Source organism: Pristis pectinata, chromosome 4 (assembly GCF_009764475.1).
Source record: "Pristis pectinata isolate sPriPec2 chromosome 4, sPriPec2.1.pri, whole genome shotgun sequence".
NCBI lineage: Eukaryota > Metazoa > Chordata > Chondrichthyes > Rhinopristiformes > Pristidae > Pristis > Pristis pectinata.
Genome location: NC_067408.1, coordinates 27,109,693 through 27,132,526, shown reverse-complemented (window position 1 = coordinate 27,132,526; position 22,834 = coordinate 27,109,693). Strand labels below are relative to the sequence as shown.

Genomic DNA, 22,834 nt, shown 5'->3' with positions numbered 1-22,834 from the left:
ATTGCAGCCATGCATTTAGAGGCTCATCTTCTCCAAGGAGGTGAAGATCAAGATCTAAATTGGAGGGGTCCGATATCCTTGTGGAGAGATGTGCTAAAGCTACTCAGGAGGGCTTAAACTAGTCTGACAGGGGGGTGGGATCCAAAGTAGTTGTGTAACACATGAGAAAGTTGAAGCAAATATAGAGGTTAGAGCAAGGGAGCCCAGTACAGGGAGCAAGGAAGGTCTGATAGGCTAAACAGCATCTATTGTAATGCAAGAAGCCTGACAGGTAAGACAGAAGAACTCAGGGAATGGATCAACACATGGGACTGAGATGTGACAGCTAATATGAAAACATGGTTGACAGATGAACAGGACTGGCAGCTCAATGTTTCAGAGCAGGTGCTTCCAGTATGATAGAGGTGAAGGGAAGAGAGGAGGGGGAGTTGTAGTATTGATCAGAGAGAACATCACAGCAGTACTTGGAGAGAACATCCCCAGGAAGATGTCCAGCAAGGTTATATGGGTAGAATTTAGAAAAAGAAAGGGATTATCACCTTGATATGATTATACTACAGCACCCCACCCACCCCCCACCACCAACCCCCCCCCCCCCCCCAAATAGTCAGCAGGAATTAGAGAGGAATTAGAGGAGCAAATATGTAGGGAGATCACAGATAGGTGTAGGAACAATAGGATTGTAAAAGTAGATGATTATAACTGCCCTGACCTCGACTGGGAATGCCATTGGGTTAAGAGGTTAGATGAGGCAGAATTTGTTAAGTGTGTCCAGAAAAGTTTTCTGAAGCCATATGTAGTGTTGTCTAAAGTTACAACAGGATCTAGACCAATTGGGAAAGTGGGCAAGGGAATGGCTGATGGAATTTAATTCAGGTAATTGTGAAGTGATGAATTTTGGGAAGTTAATCCAGGCCAGGACATACACAATGAATGATGGGGCTCTGGGGAATGTTATTGAACAGTTAGACTTTGGGGTACAGTGCATAGTTCCCTGAAAGTGGCGACACAAGTAGACAGAGTGGTGAAGAAGGCATATCATATACTTGCCTTCATTGGCGAGGCATTGACTATAGGAATTGGGATGTCATGTTACAGTTGTACAAATCGTTGGTTAGGCCTCACGGAATATTGTGTGCAGTTCTGGTCACCACGCTATCGGAAAGATGCAATTAACCAAGACAGGGTGCAGAAAGGATTCATGGGAATGCTCCCTGGTCTGGAGAGCTTGAGTTATAAGGAGAGACTGAATAGGTTGGGGCTGTTTTCCCTGGAGTGAAGGAGGCTGAGTATTTAATATTATGAGGGGCATGGATAGGGTAGATAGTCACAGTCTTTCTCCCTGGGAAGGGGAGTCTAAAGCTGGAGGGCATAGGTTTAGCATGAGAAACTAAAGATTTAAAGGGGATCTGAGGGGTAAGTTATTCACACAGAGGGTGGTAGGTAAATGGAACAAGTTACCAGAGGAAGTGGTAGAGTCAGGTACAATTACAATGCTTAAAAGAGGTTTGGACAGGTACATGGAGAGGAAAGATTTAGAGGGGTATGGGTCAAATATGGGCAAATGGGACTAGAGTAGATGGGCATCTTGGTCAGCATGAACGAATTTGGCCGAAGAGCCTGTTTCCATGCTGTGTTACTCTGTGAATCTATGAATTTACATATGCTGAGCCATCAGCCATTAGACACTGCCTGTTTGGGGCAACATGTGTTAAAATAGAGGTGGTCACCATTTTCATGTTGCAAAGGTTAGGCTTCAATGTTGAGCAAAGCTGTAGTAATGAGGCAAGTCCCCCTTGTTTCTTGGTATTTCGCAATATTTTTTAAGTAGGCCACTCAATTTCTCAAACATTTCAGAGATCATACCCATCGGCCTTTGTGGGTTGTCAATTAAAATCTTCATCTGAGAGGGATAGAACCAGGACAACCCTTACCACTCATTACTCCTCCCTTTAACCTAACATTGAGCAGCCACCTTCAGTTTATATTTGTCCCTTCTCTTGGATTGCAATGGAATGCACTCGTGGCTATAAATGATCCTGGAAGGATGATCAAATAATCTTCTTCTTCTTAGGCAGTCTCACAGATGCTGCCTGACCTGCTGTGTATTTCCAGAATTTTCTGTTCTTGTTTCAGATTTACAGCATCTGCAGTTTTTGTTTGATTTCCATCCTAAATGTCCTTCTTTACTTTCAACAGTTGTGGGCTAGAGAGTCCCAAAAGTCAGTGGGGATCTTGCATTTCTTCTAAGAGGCCTTGAGCACAACCTTGAATCTTTTTCTCGGTCTGTATGGTGACCTCTTCCCAAAACAAAGCTCAGAACAGAGTGTCTGCTTTGGGAGTTTGGTGTCAGGCATGCTTGATGTTATGAAATGTAACCAGGGCTGCAATACTTAGGATTAAATAACAGTAAATTTTATGCGCTTCCTCCACCTGATCAAACAGGTGTGTTTAATCACACATCATGCTCCCAGTACATGTTTTCAAGCACTAACTAACTTAGTCCCCGTGAACTCTGTAGGATGTCTAGATAATTCTCAGTTACCAGCACTTGTTCCATTCCTTCCATGCAGCAGAAATGGAATTAGCATCTGGGTGGCATAGATCTATAAGCTAACAGGTCTGCATGTAGTGAATCAAAAATTGTCAATGAATTATACCTAAAGGAATTGTTAGTTTATTATTATTGTCACATGTACTGAGGTACAGTGAAAAGCTAGTCTTGCATACTGTTCATTCAGATCAATTAATTGCACAGTGTATTGAGGTAGTACAAGGTAAAACAATAGCAGAATGCAGAATAAAGTGTAACACAGAGAAAGTGCAGTGCAGGTAAACAATAAGGTGCAAGGTCATAACAAGGTTGATTGTGAGGTCAAGAGTCCATCTTATCATACTAGGGAACTGTTCAATAGTCTTACAACAGCAGGATAGAAGCTTGGTGGTACGTGCTTTCAGGCTTTTGTATCTTCTGCTGGATGGGAGAGGGAAGAAGAGAGAATGTCCCAGGTGGATGGGGTCTTTGATTGTGTTGGCTGCTTTACTGAGGCAGCGAGAAGTGTAGACAGAGTCCATGAAGGGGAGGCCAGTTTCTATGATGTGCTGAGCTGTGTCCACAACTCTCTGTAGTTTCTTGCAGTCATGGAACTATAGCTCTTCCCTGGGGTTATGACCAGATTCCACATTTCTGACGTGTGAACTGCTTGTATCCTGAGCAGTTCGCAAGTCGGAAATATGGCTGTGAGTGAACTGAGTTCCACAAGGTAGAAGATGCCTGCATTCCCACAGCAGCCGGCAAATCCATCCTGCCAGTCTCCCAAACGCTTGTTCATATGTACCGGCTGTACATAATTCAGGCATTCATAAACTGGGCAGCACCTGTAACAGCCCAGTAGGTGGGGAGCTTGGAAACAACCTTGCTTGCTTGCCTTGGTATAGGTGATAGAGACTTTACTCTAACTGTAAAATGCACACAGGATTTCTGAGTGTTGGATTTATTAGATGTATCTTTTAGATTATATCTCTGTTGCAACTTTAAAATATGTGGTTGTAAGATGTAATGTTTTCTTCATTTAACTACAAATAAAAGCAGCAATGAAAGAAATGCATGTAAGAGGGATACATACAGATGCAGATACTCATTGCTTTACCTAATTTAATGATATCTACATTTCTGTCCTTCATTGGGTTGGAGAATATAGATGAGGTCCTTCCCCATGTTGGCCTTCTCTTATCCTGACACAATTCTTTTCATAGAAGGATTTGTGCACGTTTGTTGCCAACAGCTGTGGAAATGTGTGGGTCAGGTTCCAACAGTTTGTACTGAGAAGATGTGAGCCAGGTGGGGACAATGACACAATGGAAGTGGCTCTGAGTGAAATGAGAATGCAGTCCTCAAAGAGTGAAGTATTTTGCAATCGCTACCAGGTAAAAGGATAAAAGGGTTTGGGGCCTCTGACAAAGATAGGGGAAATCTTTGACTAATATCAAAAACAGATGCAAGAATATGTCCATCTTGCTTATCTGTCCAGGCCTGCACTTGTGTCCTAGAGTGAAGCTGAGCTCATTGAAATTTTCTGCTGCCAGACTCTAATCTTCCTGCAGAATTTCTTCAAGTATCTATGTGTCATCAGAGGGAAATCTGACTCACCTGAGTGTATTCACTTATTCTGCTGCTGCGCCCACCACCATGTTAAAGAATCAAAGCAATTTGCATGGAGTGTGTTGTTTTCCAGAAACCTTGTCAGCAGCACGTTTGTATTGAGGTTTCAGTTTTAAAGCTGCATCCATTCTTGAAATGATAGGAGATGGGGCTCTTCAATTTGGACAGGCTGCTCATCAAAAGTGGAAATGCATGAGCAGCCTGACAGTGAAATATAAATGAGGAATGACTGTCAAAATAGTGGAACCTGCAAGTTCTTTAACTGGATTTTTTTTAACCTCACCATAAGGCGAGCTCTAAAGTTATTTCCAGTCCTTAACAGTTTTAACTTAATTTCCTCATCCAATTTGGATAAATTTGGAGCCTTTCCTTGCCATTTTATTCTGATGGCTAAAATTAAAGCTGCTAATTTTATATTAGGAAAGGAAAACTCTGCTCAACAGCTCAGCCGTAATTTGCACCACAATTATTGTCAAGTGAATCGAATTATTTTTATTAACAATTTATTGCATGTGCAATTAGTATGAGTTTTACTTCATAAGTAGATAGTGTTAGCTACTGAATGTATTAGCAGATTGGAGCAAATGAACACCACTGTTTAATGTGCTTAAGAATCTGTACTCAACTGTTAATGGAAGTGCAGAAATAACGCGCAGAGAACTAGGCATATTGATTATTGTTGGCTGTTGCACATGACGTGATACCATTTCGCTTTGGTACTTTGTGTAGTGTGAGCTCTTTGCATGAAGGGTGGTTGATGCTTTGTGAAATGTCTGTTGTGAAAACAATAATGGATTTACATTGCAGCTTTCATATCATCAGAGCATTCGAAAGCCATTTGCAACTAACAAATTATTTTTCAAGTGGTTTTGTAGGCACACATGGTAGATAATTTACAGATATCAAGGGCTCAGGAACAGCAAATGAGATAAATAATCAGTTAATCTATTTTGTTTGAGAGATAAGTGTTAACCAGGACATCAAGATAATTCTATTAAACCCAGTAAAACAGGCTGAATGTGGGTGGTGGAGGGAGAGGGTGAAAGGGGATGGAGGTGGTGGTGGTTTAAAATACAGGATGTTTGTGAATCAGCGAATGTATTGGTTTGGACAGGAAACCACTTTGGCACTGCATGCAACCAATGTTGATTTTGCACATCAGCTCAACTGCCTCCAACCACACCTTGTTAGGAGCTGCAGTTTTCTTCCCAACATTGGTAGGGAAAATGATCTTTCTCCATTTGTGCCTGCATGAGGAGGTATTATTGGAGCCTGGTGCCACCTTGCTTTTTGTGAATCCTGCCTTGGCACATCCTGCCCCTCCAAATTCCATTTAGTTTCTCCATGCCCTCTTAATGGTGGACCAGAATGCAGCTTATGGATGTGTGTCTGGATGGTTGAGGGAATCAGAACCAGAAAGGAAAATGTAATAATGAAATCAAATCAAAATTGAGTAATCTAACCCACTTTTTGATTCCAGCTTTCAAACCGGCATTTCTCCTCTCCCTTCCCCTCTGCCCCACCCTATCCCACTTGTAACCTGTCTTTACACTAATATTGGATCCATAATAGTGATAGACTGTAAAGTAGTATCAAATGCCAGTCCTAACCTATTCTAGCACTGAGCACTTACCCATTGGAATTGGCTAAACTGTTGTGCAAACGTAGAGATTTTCATATTGACAGAAAAATGATAATCCGATTTCAAAAATAGGTCTTTTTTCGGCAACAGTTTCCTGTGCTCCATCTGAGCATATAGGAAACGTAGAACATTCAACAGGAATGCTAAATGGAACATAACCCAAATGAGACCCTGTATTTGAGTGCCAGGTGGTGACAAAGATAAGGACAGAAGCTTCATGTAAGCCTGATTGAAGCATTAAGACATTCTAAATTTGAAGATTTAACTAACTTTGTTCAGCCTCCTATGACGTTTCTCCAAATGTCAACAATGTTGGCAAGACAATTGATTCTTATCAGTAACAACTGTCAATGTTACAGAATTACAGTTGCAAACAGTGTTCAGGAGCAAGCCTGTATACTGATTTTTTTTGTTGGGTTTACTTTCTTTGTGAAGGAATTGGTTCCATAAGCCAGTGTACATGTTCTGTATATTTCTGAACTATTTAGTTAAATAATATATTTGTTCACTGGCACATGAAGGATAAACTTAATCGTGGCCTATAATTTTAAAGGAGAATGTGTTGGAGAATTAACCCTTATTCTTATTTAACTATTTATTTTTTCAAGAAAATGATTATTATTAGCAAATCACTGTTTTTGAACTTATTAAGTAATTTCTTTTAATGACCTACAGTTTTATGTTAATTTAATCTAGAAGACAGAAATCTTTTTTGGATTGCTGTAGCTGAAAATCTTAGAGTATAGAATACTTATGGAGAAGGGAAGCATTAGGATAACATGCTCAGCACTGCACCCCTTGGCCCTTGTAGGTATTCTTAAACATCCTTATTAAATCTCCTGCCTGGTGTATGTTATTTTTCCAGCCTTAGAAAACAGGCTGTTTCTGAACTCTGCTCTCACCAGAGCAGAATTAGACAGAATTAGCTACCAGAACACCAGGCTGCAGCTCCACGGCAATGCTGAAATTAGCATTCGGGCCAAGAAAACACATCACTAATTAGGAACTTTAATTACTTGGAGGGTCACTGCTCCATTTGCCGATTAATTTTATTAGTTGCAACCACAGCCACCTTTAAATGGCCCTGACGCTGATAGATTTGACAGGGTTCGGCAACCTCCATTACAATGGGTGCTAATGCTGCTGTGCTCTGTTGCTGCACATTCACAAACATTGCATATGACTCATCCCAACTTGTAGATAAGCTTGTACAAGGTTATTCATTTTTAACCTCAACTGTCCTCTTTAATAAAACTGATCTATCCTGTTGTCCACTAATGATACTTATGCTCTCCATGGTGGTCTGTTTATAAAGTTCCATATTTCAAACAAAGTGGTTACACTATTTATCTTGATGCCCGCATTAGGAGGTAGCTAATGTTTCTGGCAGGGCAGAAGGATTCAGCATATTGCTGTCAAACATGACATTTTAATTAGTTTCTATTCCTTTAGATCCAAGGTTACATTCAGGGGCTGTGTTCTTTGATCTAAAGTTTGCAAAAGTAATTATTTTTTATCAGCTTAAAGTCTTTAAGGTAAGTCACAGAGTAACAGAGTTAAACAGCACAGAAGGGCCTTCAGCCCGTTGAATCTGCATCAGCCATTTTACAGTAATCCTACTTTATTCTCCCCACATTCCTATCAAATCCCCTCAGATTCTACCACTCACCACACACTGCGGGCTACTTATATTGGTCACTGAACCTATCAACCTGCACATCTTTGGTGATTAAGTTAGCAACATAATTCACATTTCAGAAAGTTGATTAGTTCCCTCCTAACATCCAGTGTGTAATGATACAAATAGAACATAAAATATAGAACGGTACAGCACAAGAAGAGGCCCTTCAGCCCATCATGTCTAGGCTGGCCTTGATGCCAATCTAACTAATCCCATCCACCTGCACAGGGTATGTATCCCTCTATTCTCTGCCTGTTCATATGTCTGTCTAAATGACTCTTAAATATTGATTACATATGTGCTTCTACCTTCTTCCCTGACAGTACATTCCAGGCACCTACCACTCTCTATGTAAAAAAAACTTGCCTTGAAAATCTCTTTTATATTTCCCCTCTCTCAGCTTAAATTTATGCCCTCTAGTATTTGATATTTCCACCCTCTGACTATCTAACCTGTCTATACCTCTCGTAATTTTATAAACTTCTATCAGGTTGTCCCTTGGCCAGAGAAAACAACTGAGTTTGTCCAACCTCTCCTTATAGCTAATACACTCCAATCCAGGTAACATCCTGGTGAACCTCTTCTGCACCCCCTCCAAAGCTTCAACATACTTCCTACAGTGTGGTGACCAGAAATGCATACAGCACTCCAAATGTGAGTTGTCCTGTGTCTTAACATTGACACTTCCATTTCCTTGGGACTGGTGACTTCCCAACTGAAAAATAATCCTCCTAAATAATTTCATTAGCCATTATATATTTTTTGGCAGACTGTTCCTTTTTAGAATTCTTCCCAAACAAGTAACAAATCATAGAATGATATTACACAGAAAACCTCCATTTGACCTTCCTCTTAACTCTAATTAATACCCCTTCTCAGGTCCATAAATATTACTTTTGTTCTAGTATTAATCCAAGTTGCTTTGGAAAGTTAGGATTAAGTCAATTCCAATTATTTCAAGCAGAATACAGCCACATAAGTTTCTTGATGCTGCCTTTGGTTTTTCAGACAATTATCTTATATTGCATCCTTTGTTAACTGAATTAATTGTTACTAGAAACAGTTTTCTCATCACTGTATAGGTTTGATTTTAGTGGTGGAATACATGTAAGTTTTCTAGGCTTTTCTATCCATGTAGTCCTTCTGGAAATTATGAGATTCAATAGCATTTGCAAGTATCTGCCCTGGATTCACTGTGAAGACTTCATCATTGCATCAATCAAAACAAAAAATGCCATTATTGATAATACCTCTGGAATTGATAACCTTAAAAATGCAGCACCTTTGTTCCCTGAAGGAGATTCATCTGTCTTTGGTCCAGTTTAATCTCCTGATATTCCATCTTGAAATGCCAAAGATGCATGTCAAGCTTCTTTCTCCTCTGATAAATGATAGGGATAGTAATAGAGAAGATAAATAGAAAAAGTTGATTTGCCAGGGTGTTTTCTTCTTAGCTTTCTAGTACATATTACCAGGAATATTATTCAGCTTTTTAACATGGCTGTTACGATATTAATATGCTTATGTTCAGTAACAATGATGGACTATACTTCTGTCAGAAAGTAAACTTGTCAGTACTGTGAACTATTTTCATACTAAAAATATTTTCTTCACAAAACTTATATTTTATCTGAATGGACAGAAAGAAAGATTTATTTTTACAAAGCATGGGGGAATGTGGGAAGTATGATGACATGACAAACCTGAATTAGATTAAAAAGTGTAAGTGTTGTAATTAATGTTATCGTTGTGACCCTTTATTTTGTATAGACAGCAGTGACAGCTCACTTTGTACAAGTCATCAGATTCCAGGCAGATACCCTTGATTGGCTGAGAATTGGTGAACCTCAGACCCTTTCATCAGCTTAGATTTACTTCTGCCACAAAATGAATGGCAGCACAGTGAAAACTATAAAATTAGTGAATAATAAACAAATAAACCCTGAATCTGCATGTGGTGATACAGTAAAAAGGCATGGATTTCTCCAGCTATTATATTAGGCATTAACTCACTCAGCTGTCATTGTGCCATATTTAATCTGCATATACTGTATCTCCAAAAGAAACTTCAGCTTATACATCATACTGAAGCAGAATATTGTTCCCCAACTGTCTTTTGATAAAATTAAAATGAAATGTTGTCACAATTAATGCAAGTCCTTATGCATCTTCTACAATATCCAAGTTTTAATTGCAATATAAGAAACTGAGAGCTATTCAAGAATATAAGGTGGAAGAAAACAGGAAATTGGAGGTCATAATAAACATGATAAACTGTTAGAATCTGTTATCAAAACAAAAAAAAAACAAAATACTGAAAATATTCACTATGTCGGGCAGCATCTGTGGAGAGAGAAACAACATTTCATCAGACCCGGACCAAGGTGGCTTTCTTTCTCAATCATAGAATGTTAGCATGCAGGTATAAAATTGCTATACAAGAAATTATTAGAAAAAAAATTGAGTGCAGAAGCAGAGAAAAATTAATGCAGTTATTGCTTCTTTTTAGACAGTTAATCAGGGAAAAGGCTCCCACTTTACTTCTATAGGTCTTCAGGTGGCTGATATGGATCAGCAAACTCTGCCACAGGTGGGGCAAGATGTTGAGGAGCTGGTTGGTATGGGAGATGGTGTGCTCCTTCTGTCACTTTTGCTGGGCTTTCATGTGCTCCTGATGAAGAGGCTCAAGGTTCTCAGTGCCATCCAGATTTTGAATAGTCATGGAACAAGGATTCCCTCTGTCCATATGCTAATCTCTTGCTGTTAACAGAGCTCAGAGAAGGGTGTTGGGAATGTAAACAATGTGGCCCACCCATTGGAGCAGTATGAGTGCAATCAGACCCTCGATGTTTGGAGAGGATGCTGACTTTGGTTCACTTATCTCTCTGTGTATTTGGAGTATTTTACTAAAACACCATTGGTGGTAGGCCTTCAGTGCTTTGAGATTCTTGCTACAGGTGGTCCATAGAAACATTGAAAAATAGGGTCAGGAGTAGGACATTTGGCCTTTTGAGCCTGTGTTGCTATTCAACAGGATCATGGGTGGTCATCCAAATTCAGTACCATGTTTCTGCTTTCTCCCTATACCTTTTGATCCCTCTATCCTTAAAAACACTGTCTAATTCCTTCCTGAATATAATTAATGATATGAACTTTAACCAATTTCTGTGGTACAGGTTCTATGGCAAATTTCTGTCATACCTTCTGAGAGAAGAAATTTCTCCTCATCTCACTCTTAAATCCTTACGGTGTGACCCCTGGTCCTGGATTCTCCCACCATCAGAAACATCCTTTTGCATCTAATCCATCCAGTATTGTTAGAATTAAAAGGTTTCCATGAGATCCTCTCTCATTCTTCTAAGATCTAATATCAGTCTAATCAGTCCAATCTCTCTTAATTTGTCATTCCTGCCATCCTAGGAATCAGTCTGATGAACCTTCACTGAACTCGCTCCAGAGCAAGAACATCCTTCATCAGAGACCAAAATTACACACAGTACTCACACTGCATTCTCCCCAATGTCCATTACCATTGCAGCAAGACCATCCTTGCTCCTGCGTTTGAATCCTCCTACTATGAAGGCCAGCTTACCATTTTCCTTCTTAATCCTATACTTCACCTACATGCTTACTTTCAGCAACCGGTGCACAGGCACCTCCAGATCTTGTTGCACCTCCTCCTTTCTCAGTTTATCACCATGTCTCTGAGGTGTACATGAACAAGGGGTAGGGTGGTTAGGGAGTAGAAATCACTTCTGCCTAATAGACCATGAGCTTTGGCCCAGGTTTGAGGTCTTGATCTTCAAACTTTCTTTTCCTCAGATGACCAAAGACTGTGCTGACATATTTATGAATCACAGCACTGATACCTGCTTTCGCTGAGAGGTAGATCCTGAGTTGTAGAAAGTGATCAACATTTTCAAATGTACAAGTTCTGCAGCCTCCTCTACATTGATGAGACCAGATGCAGACTGGGTGGATGCTTTGCCGAGCACCTTCGCTCTGTCCGCTGTACCAGCCGGGATCTCCCAGTGGCCAGCCATTTTAATTCCACTTCCCATTCCCACACCGACATATCTGTCTCCAGCCTCCTCCACTGCCAGGTCGAGGCGAAATGCAAGTTAGAAGAACAGCACCTCATATTCCGTCTGGGCAGTCTCCACCCTGGCAGCATGAACATCGAATTCTCAAGCTTTTGGTAATCGCTCCCCCTCTGTCCCTTTTGCCCTTTTTTTCTTTTCTCTCTCCTCCTGATCCACCAGCCTCCATCAGCCTCTCTCTTTCCCATCCCCCACCCTCCCTTTATTCCATGCACCACCTTCCTCTCCTATCAGATTCCCTCATCTTCAGCCCTTTGTCACTTCCACCTATCACCTCCCAGCTTCTGACATCATTCTCTGGCTCCTTCCTCCCTTATCTGCTTATCACCTCCCCCCCCCCCCCCCCCCCGTCACCTGGGTCCACCTATCTCCTGCCAGATCTTGCTCCACCCCTTCCCTCCACCTTTTTATACTGGCTATCTCCCCTCTTTCTTCCAGTCCCGATGAACATTCTCGACCCGAACCGTCGACTGTCCATTTCTCTCCATAGATGCTGCCTGACCTGCTGAGTTCCTACAGTTCTTTGTATGTTGCTACATTTTCAAAGGTTTTGTAGTGAACCGTTATTCAGGGGAGAGGTCTGTGGGGCAGGTTGGTAGGGGACTGCTGTTTTGTGATGTTTAGTGTAAGGCCCATTCTCACGTATGCTTCAGTGTAGGAGCTGACGGTGACTTGGAGTTTGACCTCAGAGTAGGTGCATACGAAAGCATTATCTGCACACTGCTGCTGGAGAGATGAGATGGCATGTGGAGTATCATGTAAGAAAGAGTATGCTGGCTTAAGGTAGCGCAACAAAGACTTACTGGACAGATTTCTGGGATAAGTGCAATTTTCCTTTGAGGAGGGGTTAATCAGATTGGGCCTATATTTGCTAGAGTTAAAGCAAATGAGAAGTGATCTAATTGAATCTTATAAAATTCTTAAGAGGTTTGACATGGTGGATTCTGAGAGCATATTTTCCCTGAGTGACAAGGCTAGAACTTGCAATCACAGTGTCATAAGGATTAGCCTTAGATCTGAGATGGTGGAAAATGTCTTTACTTAAGAGACTGTAAATCTAAGGAGTTTCTTTCTCTCAGAGGGCTGTGGATGTTCAGCTGTTGAGAATATTTGTTTATTCTTTGACAGGAAGGAATTTTAGGGACAAGGTAGGCAACAGTGATCTTATTGAATGATGAAATGGTTGAATGCCTTATTTCTGATGTTATTATGTCTTGACAGAAGTAGGCCATTTTACCCCATGGGTCTGTTCTACCATCCAATAAGATTGTGGTTAATGTGTACATGTTCTCTATTTAAATGGCGTGACATCATATCCTTTTATATATTTGGCTAACAACTAGCTCAAATTTAAATTTGTTAATTAGACTGGCATTATTTTTGCAGTAGAGAGTCTCACAGTTTTTCTAACTATGTGAAAAAGTGTTTTGAATCTTGTCTCCTCTATAGTCTGACTTTGATTTTAAGATTATGTCCTCTTACCTACCAATTCCTTTCAGTCTTCCATCTTGCAAAAAATATAAATTAATTTTGGTAATCTCTCTTTACAGTATTGTGAACATATGCAGCCTGCTAACATTCTTGGAAGAGCTATTTGCTTCCCAGAACACAGTTCCCAGACTGTACACAGAGCTCCAAAGTAGCTTTACCAGGTGTTCCAGAACTGCAGCTAAACCTTATCCCCTTTATAAATACCATAATGCTTCAGTTATAAAGGCTAATCTTCCTTTAGACTTCTTGATTTTTGTTTGCACTTCACTACCATACTTTAGTGACCAATGTATATAGACACTTACATTTCTTTGGACCTTCACTGTTCCTAGCTTTTCACTGTTAAAAGAATGACTTTGGAATGAATACTTAAATTTAGATTTTGATAGTACAGTGACCTGCTGTAACCAGTCCACATGCATCTGCCATGAATTATTCTTTTGCTTTTGAAATGCTTTTTACAACTACATGTCTGTCAGGTATGTTTTCTGTTTATTGCTATTCTGTGGCTGTGATATTTGAGTCAGTCAAGTGCAAATGTGACATTAACTTCCATATGTGACCCTTTCAGGTGACTTATATAAAATGCATAAGAATGTGCAACATTAATATCATCCATGTATTGAAATGAAAACTTGTTACTTAAAAGCAGTCACTTGAGATTGTTTCATGCACCAAGCTACATGAACAGTAACAAGGGCTTGATGTGCTTTCATAACAACAGAAGAAATAGCAGCAGGAGTAGGCTACTTGGCCCATCATGTCTGCTCCACCATACAATAAGATTATGGCTGAACTTGTACCTCAGTGCCACTTCCCTAGACTAACCCTATATCTCTTGATCCCCTAATATCTGCAGATCTATTAATATTTGTCTTGAGTCTACTCAGTAACTGAGTTTTTACAGCCCTTTTGGATTTAAAACCCCCAGATGATAAAAATTCTTCTCAGGTCAGTTCTGAACAGCTCAGTTCTGAAAAGGCAGCCCCTTAGTTTGTGACCTTGGTTCTAGACACCCCAACAAGAATAAAACAACATTCTGCATCTCCCTTGTTAAACCCCAAAAGAATTTTGTACATTTCAATAAGATCATCTCTCATCCTTCTAAACTCCAGAGAATATAGGTGGAGTCTGCTTAATCTCTTCTTGTGTGACAATCTCCCCATCCCAGGAATCAATCAGATAATCCTTTATTTATCTTCCTTCATTGCAAATTCTTTAAAATTATATTCAAGGATCAATCAAGGCTGCCTCACCTACCTAACATGTTTAAATAATATGAAGATTTAAAAGCATTATCTTTTCCTGTTAATACAAATGAAATACTAGAACTGGACAAAGTATTTATGAAGAGCATCATTCTACTAATATATGTGATGCTCATCTGATTGTGTCAAATTTAAGAGCAGCAAAAATTATGAATGAGTACAAACAGTATTAATTGCTTAAATAGGACGTCTTTAAAACTATTATGTTAAGAAACAGAGAAATTGCCATTGATAAGCTGATAGCAGTGTAAAGAAGTGATGGTAGAACTTTAAAATTCTGCTGATTACTCTGATGGGAAAAGTGGCAGGCAGTACCCATGGAGATTTCCTTTCAACCACACACAGAATCCTGAATGAATGGTAATCGTACAATACACAGAAGCAAATCAATGTAATCCAACAGATGGTATAGAGATCTGTAGCAGTCTAAAGCATCAGGAGTCTGACATATAAAAAGGAATAAAAAAGGTAGTGCTTGGATGTTCTACAAGGCTTTTCTCATTTGTAGCAGAAAGCCATATAGCTATATTAGAGGTTAAATTCATCTGTCAGGCTCCCACCGGAGAACTGCACTCAGTGGACGTATGGATTGAAGACAGGGTTGCAATATGAAATAACGATCCATGCTCCCCTCAAATGCAGCTCCCTCTAGATGTGTGATTTTATTCAATTTAATGAAATGGGCTAGGTCATGCTTGATCTGGGTGGCTGCTCACACTCACCACTCACACTTTTGACACAGCTTCACTAGTTGCAGCTCTGTGGATCCACTTGTGCTGGAAGCCTCGGTGCTGGGGGCATCCTGTGAAGTGGAGCAGGATTTGAGTGGTAACCTGGCTCTAGGTGGTGGGTCCAGAGGGACTGCCCACAGACTGCCCTGAAAGCCTCTCAACATCTCATTACTGACAAAAGCCATTGAACTGCTTTTAAATATCTTTGGCGATTGAGGACAATTAAAAATTTTCAAAATGATTTAAAGAAAATTAAAGAATGGTAAATTTACTTAAAATGCATTTATATACTAAAAATTAATTTAAAATATTAAGTAATTGGTAACTAGTTTATTATTGTCACATGTACCAAGGTACAGTGAAAAACTTTGGTTTGCATGCCATCCATACAGATCATTTCACCACATCTGTACATTGAGGTGATACAAGGGAAAAGCAATAATAGAATGCAGAATATAGTGTTACAGTTACAGAGAAAATGCAGTGCAGGCAAACAATAAGGTGCAAGGCCATGACTAGTTAGATTGTGAGGTTAAGAGTCCATCTTATTGTACAAAATAAGAAAAGAAAAAATACATGCCGGCACTTCACTAGTTCAATAGTAGCCAGCAACCCTGTCCAAATGAATGGGGTTGTGCCTCATATGCCAGCCACCTGTGGCATAAAACTGAGCAACTGAGTGTAATGTACATCAGACCCCTCAGTCCAGGATGGTTTGTGCTCTTCCCCTTTACAGTGTTGAGTCCAGTGGTGGAGCAGAAGTTCAGATGCACCACCATCTGGCCCCTCATTTGTTTTTGAATTCATCATTGCAATGCACAGTAGCAGAAGTCAGGAGCAAGCTGACTGGCACACAGATGTTAGCCACAGATGTCAACTGTTGTGTGAGGAGCAGCACAATCCAGCACAATGATAGAGATGCCCCCGATCTGGCAGTTGTACTGATGACCATTACTCCAACAAGCAGTTATGTTTTAAATGGTAAAGGTTACAAGTGAAGTGTATATATTAAAATTATCCAAATTTTAACTATCATCCAAAATCATCATATTTTTATCTTTAACTCATGCGAGAGCACTTCCAAAAGATAAGGGAGGGCATTTGGCCTATCAAGTCTATGCTGGTTCACAATGCAATCCCATCAATCCCATTTCTCCACTTATTTCCCTGTGACATCTTTCTATCTTGCAATGATGTAGCTTGGCAAAAACACTTCTCACTCACTCTGCTCTTCTGTACATTTTTGTTGAAGTACATCAAACAAGGTGAATTAAGGATAAAATTATAATGTAACAACAAACTACTGTACTGAGTAAGTTGAGCCTATGCTGTATGGATGTTAGAAGAATAAGGGGTGATCTCATTGAAACATATAAACGTGCTGAGAGGATGTTCCCCAGCATGGGTGAATCTAGAATTAGCTGGCATTGTTCTGGAATAAGGGGTTGTCCATTTAACATGTAAATGGGAGTGAATCTTTGGAATTCTCTGCCGTAGGAAGCTGTGGAGAATGCATCATCCAGGATTGAGATAGATTTTTGGACCAGAGTCAAGGGTTGTAGGGACAAAGCAGGAGAGTCTAGTTGGGGCCTTGATCATTAGGAATGGTAAACCAGGCTTGAGGGGCCTTATGGCTGTTCCAATTTCTTACATTTTTATGGATGACTAGATAATCACAACTGAATTAAAGCTCATCTTTCTTATGATGCTTTGTGCATCAGATGAGCTTTATTGCTGGATACAGACCTAGGGAAGCAAATCAAGACCACTGTTCACTGCGGCCACAAACCATACATTACTCACTTTGGAGACAATGTTTAATCTGGGCAACCTTTAAATTTTTATATTTTAAAATTGTCATTTCATCTGGTGGAAGTATAGTTTTTTTTACAATACTATAAAGTATAACTAAAGTGTAAAAGAAAAATGTGCAGAAGAAATATAGCATAAATGTTGAAATATCTCTGGAATGGTATTATCTGAATTTCTGTATGTAATTCCCCTTTGCATCCTCGGGGGTGATGAATAGAAGCCTCTTCGTCAAAGTGACAGGACAAAGGATGAAGGGAGCATCATCACAGAATGTTTCTTCAAGCTTCTTACCTGATGGCAAAATGAAGCTGTGGTACAAATTGGGGATACAGACATGGAAATCTGGATTTGCTTTTGCTTTGAATCCATAATGAGGTTTAACAAAAATACATGCAGATGTACACCAGGTAACCTGGGAAACAATACTTGAGTAAGGTACAAAAACATTGTTGCTCTAATGAAAAACAGAAGCATAGAAAAATAGTCTCTTAAGGCCTAGAAATTAGATTGTGTGTTTGTTTCAATGCTACACAAATGAAAATTTACTTACCCTGGAGTGAAATACAATTATGAACATTTCAGGGACATTTTGTCTTTCTCCACAAATTCAATTAAGCAGTCTGGTTTCAATTGTGCCTACATGTCTGATGACCTTTTGCCTCGGAAGGTCAAAGTGTAACAACATTCCATATGTAATACTCCTTTCGGACTATTGTGGGAGAAATTAAATCACATGGTGCCAGGAATGACTATCATTGGTCGTTCCTGGGGCAACAGGTTTTTGTAGCACAGTGTGAGACAGGGATCCCACTGAAGTAAGCTTCATACTTAAATTTCTCCCTCAGGCTATTCCCCTCATAGACAATCCCTATGGTGTGGATGCTGTCTGATTCATCATTTCCTTCCTGATCCAGCAATCCGTCCAGGCCCTCACTCATCAATCTCACTCCTGACCGTCTGGCATATTTTCATAAACTTTTGCAGAAGTTAAACTGGGATCGTAAATGTTTTCCTTTTGCTTAATTGTGTTTGTGATCTCTGTTCCAGGTGGCTCTTCTCGATGGCCTTCACCACATTGTGAATGTGGCTGCAGAAATGATAAAAGTGAAAGGGATGGAGAAAGTGTAACTTCTTGCAATGAACTGTCCACCTCGAGCTGTGACAGCCAGTCTGAGGCCAGCTCCCCACAGGAGACAGTGATCTGTGGCCCAGTGACCCGGCAGTCCAACATCCAGACCCTGGACCGGCCAGCCAAGAAAGGGCCGGTGCAGCAGGTGCAACAAAGTGAATTCCGCAGGAAAAGTGACCTCCTGAGGACGCTCACCAGTGGATCCAGGGAGTCCAACACGGGCAAAAAGAAAGTCAAAGAGAAACTGACTATTGAGGAAGAGCTAGAGAAATGCATCCAAGATTTTCTTAAAATTAAAATACCTGACAGGTTTCCAGAGCGAAAATATCCATGGCAACTAGAACTGCTACGGAAATACCATCTATAGAATATAGGCCAGGTCCTTTCACAGACAACTCCCGAGCTGGACAGCCTTCCTTTCCATGCTTCTGGGCTCTCCTGGGGTCCTACTTTCCCTGTTCGCAGGCTGCAGCTACTTCCCTCTCCACCATGCACCTGGACCCTCATTGCTCCATGTTTCCTTCTCTGAACTTTAGACTGCTTCCTCCTCGCATCGCCAACCGTTTTTGAAAAGTGTTAATCCCTTTCACTAAGTCCTGAACTAAACAAGGACAAGGTAATGGAGGAAGATGTGGCTTGAGTTCTGATCATTTATTTGTTGCTGATCAAACTTCATTGGAAATCTGAGTCACTAGCACAGGATCATAGTACATTCTGAGAAAGTGAGCAAAATGGGACTTATGTTGGTGTCACACTTTAAACTTTTAGGCACCTCACTTAAAAGAGAAGTAAAATGTTTGTTCTGAAAATAAATAAGGGGCAATTGTGCTCCTGGTCATAGTGGTCTCTTGGTTTTGATTCCCTCCTACTCCCTGCTCTGATACCTGCATGTATTAAGTGTGCAGATTGTGAATCGGACTTCAGTTACTGTGCTGTTCATTGTAAAGCTATCGGTATTTATCACAGAGAAAACGTTATCTGCTCTCACTTGGAAGTGCTCTCAAAAAAATTTAATTTACTCAACAATTCCATTCTGAAATATCTTACAGTTGCATCACAAGCAAACTTCACCAGCTTGCTTAAATTAACAAAGATATATGCATCTTAGAAGAAAAAGCACATTGAAACGTTTGATTACATTGTGTCAGTAATGAGGGTCTAAGCAGAGATTTCATATGCTGACTATTCAAGTGCCCTGACTCTAAAGTGATGGATACATTTTTTACTCTAGATTCCAGTGGCTGCTGAAGTTGGCAATTACTTTTCCTTACACAGGATAAGTTTGGTGCAAAGCAGACTTAGCCAAACAAAATGTGACTGTGAGATTCAGTATTCACTGTGTGATGTTTTAATTGGATCATGACTGACAGTCTGTTGATGAATAGTATTCTTCCCTTGGAGATTTGTGCAACTCTCTTGCAACATGTGACTTTTTATTTCCAGTAAGTTTGTGATACTTATTTCCCTGCTGGGATGTTGAAGCACAAGTCTGTCTCTTCCATGAAATACTGCTACAATGGTGGTCTCTGATGATCAGTTTACCAATATCAGGTTAAGATGATGAAATAAAACCCTTTTGAGGGCTATGTTAGTATCCCTGCACTGTGTCTGAACTTAATAGAATATTTATATTTCAATTGTTTGAATGTTTGGTACTGAAAGCTGTGATTTATGTGTTATGCTTTGGTCTCTTTGTGGTCTGTGCCCCTCGTTATTATATTAGTGCAGAATCTAGAAATGAATTAACCAATCCTTAGAGGGTTAATTAAATAAGACAACACATATCATCTGTTTCTCCCCCTCTTTCTCAGATGGATACAAAGAAAAGTGATCTTAAATCTTACAAAGGGCCAACTGAATAATGGCAGGCTTATAGGTGCATCATTGAACGGAGGAGTTTTATTGTCACTTTTTAACTCACTGTCTTTTAAATGTGCAATAAGATGAAGTAATTTCGTGTTGGTTGAAAATATCAGTCATTTTGCGTGATGTCATTGTGACAAATACAATTTGTGGGTCTTCTATGTTATTTTCCCAAACAGTATGAAGGCCCTTTAAAGGACACACCTCATTTTGTTTCAGTTATTTTGCTTACCAGTTGGAAATGTGGTTTTTCCTCACTGTAATAATATCATTTGTACTGAGCAACAGCATCCAAAGTATCACTTTTTAAACAAATAAGCCCAACCGGGATCAAGCCGCAGGTTTAGCACGTCTTGTCAGTGGCAAATTATTGACAGAAAAGTATTGCCAATTTGGCAGTTCCAGCCTCTTCTTTGTGGATCATCAAGATCACCCATGTCATTTCTAGTATCAGTTTTAAACTGAACTACGTCAGCTGATTCCAAAGGCCACCAAGACACCATTTTAGACTATTGGGCTTATTGGATTCTGTAGTATGTTGGCTTTTGTGAATTAAGGTGATATATTGCACAGTGTTCTTGAATACCTCCATCTAACTGGTCAATCTTTCTGTGGTACTGCACTGTTTTGGTTTACAAATTACGGACACTAAAGAAATGTGTGACTGACAGCTTGTAATGTTTGAAAATGTGTATAATTTAAATATACAGTACATTGAAATGCACAATATTTATAAATAAAGATATATATACACAAAACAGTCAGGTTGGTTATGTCCTACAATATGAAGCAACACACCTAGTCAATTAAAACAGAGAATGCTACAAATATTCAGCAGGCCAGCATCTGTGGAGAGAAAGCAAAATTAAAATTTTAGGATGACGAAATATCATCCTGAAAGGCCATTGATATTAGACATTAACTCTGTTTCCCTATCTGCAAATGCTTTTTGATCTGTTGACTATTTCCAATATTTTCTGTTATATTTTAGATTTTGAGCATCTGCAATATTTTGCCTTTGGATACTTAATAAAATGTTAATGATAAATCTGATGAAATCATTACACATAGCTACAAACAGTCAAGGAATGAACCTGAGATTTTTCATGGTCTGTGTCACATCTATTGAACTATCAGAGGAGATAGTTGCAAAAAGGAATTTTATAAAGTTTCATTTGGCTTTTGAGCTGCATTTAGTAATTTAAGAGTATCTTGCTTGTTTCCTCTTTGCATCAACACCATCAATTCTTTTGAGTTAAAGGCATGAGATAAGTGTCCGTTTGTTATTGAAATGAGCACTGCACTAGAGAGTAAAGGAAAAGGAGGTGAAGACTGTCTGACAATAAGGGAGTCCTTCTGGTTTCCTCTCTATTAATTTTAAAGAATAAAAAGTTGGTTGATCTCTGTTATGCATGCACAATCTTCTACACCAATTTCCTAAAAGCAATAAATCCAGATGATCATTTATACTCATAAGAAATAAGAGAAAAATATACTCTTTTAACTGCCCCTGCATGTGTGTAACACAGCTGTGAAATCTTATTGGTACTCTCCACCGTGATTCAATTGACATTTCAAGAAGAGCAAGCAAATAATGGGATTCTTTTCTTGTCTTTATAGTAATGCAGGTGATGGTCAGTTGTAGAACACTGCCATGATGTGACAGTCAATTGATTTAATAAAGAAACAAAACAGATGCATGTATTCATGATAAATGTTTATTCAAAGCTAAGCATAGCTTTATTTCTATAAAGAGCAAGCAGTTGAGATACATTATAAATTTAGAATAAGCTTATAGTTTATAATTCACAGAGCATGATATATTATTGACTTTTTGTTGTGCGATGGAATTAACGAAAATGTGAGTTGTAATCTTTCTTTTCTGCCAGCATTATTTCTCATGAAGAGTAGGCAGAATGTTTTCGTATGATTTGATTTGTAAGAATATTGCAGCCAAATACAGTGTGATTGGAATAAAAACTTGGAAATACCCAGCAGGTCAGGCAGGATTTGTGGGGAGAGAAACAATGATTCTGGTCACTGATGTTTTATTAGGTCACAGTCTGATGAAGGATCATCAACCTGAAATATTAGCTCTGTTGCTCTCTCCATAAGGCTACCTGACCTGCTGAGCAATTGCAGCATTGTTTTTATTTCATGTTTCTGGCATCTGGAGTTATTTGACTTTAAATTACACTGTGATGCATTTGTATGATACTAACCCCATACTAGATTTGACTACAGACTACATGACATTAACAGTAGGTTCTAACTTTGGAAAATATGTTCCATTTTCAAACACTGAGTTCTTCTGAGCAAGGCAATCAATTAAACAAAAAAAAAGTTCTCCAGGAAAGGAAAAAAGACCAGAGTGAAATGTACATAGCCAATTTCACATTTCTTGTTTGGAGAATTCATTCCAACTGCCCACTGTTCACAGCCTTTTAAAAAGTGGCAAAAAGTGTATAAAATAAAAAGGTTGAAGACATTATGAAAAATATGCTTAAATAGACATTTAAATATATCAATGGGGGGGGGGGGTGCTTTTTGTGGATACGATCCAATGAAGATTTTGTGACTCTTCAAGAAGGGGAGGGATGATGCCAATGTTGTATTTAAGGTGAAAGAGCATGAAACATTGAATAGGATACTGTAGTAAAAATATTAAGTGTGTTAGCATCTTTAAAAATGGATAAATTACCAAATCTGAATGAAATATATCCATGTACATTCAAAGAAGCAAAGGACAAAATTGAGAAGACTCTGGTGACAATGTTTTTACTTCTCCCTGGCCGCAGCAATGGTGCCAGAGGATTGCTAACAGAGGACTGTTGTTTATCCCTTTGTACCTTTCTAAACATTGCTTAACTTTGTTTAAGCTTAACTTTGGTTAACTTTGATTAATAATTGGAATTCATTCCAAGGAATAGTGTAACCCTTTGTTTGGAAAAGACA

At 39.3% G+C, this 22,834-nt stretch overlaps 1 protein-coding gene across 2 annotated transcripts in view; it reads left to right on the top strand.

Moving 5' to 3' along the window:
• Positions 1-18,383, top strand: part of kctd16b (potassium channel tetramerization domain containing 16b) — a 184,706-nt gene extending 166,323 nt beyond the window's left edge. The window contains exon 2 of one of the 2 annotated variants that reach the window (XM_052014520.1): positions 17,935-18,383. In XM_052014520.1, the coding sequence (XP_051870480.1) occupies positions 17,935-18,383 (449 nt within the window). The remainder of the gene's footprint in view (positions 1-17,934) is intronic. The other variant, XM_052014521.1, reaches the window with a different exon arrangement.
• Positions 18,384-22,834: the final 4,451 nt, after the last annotated feature.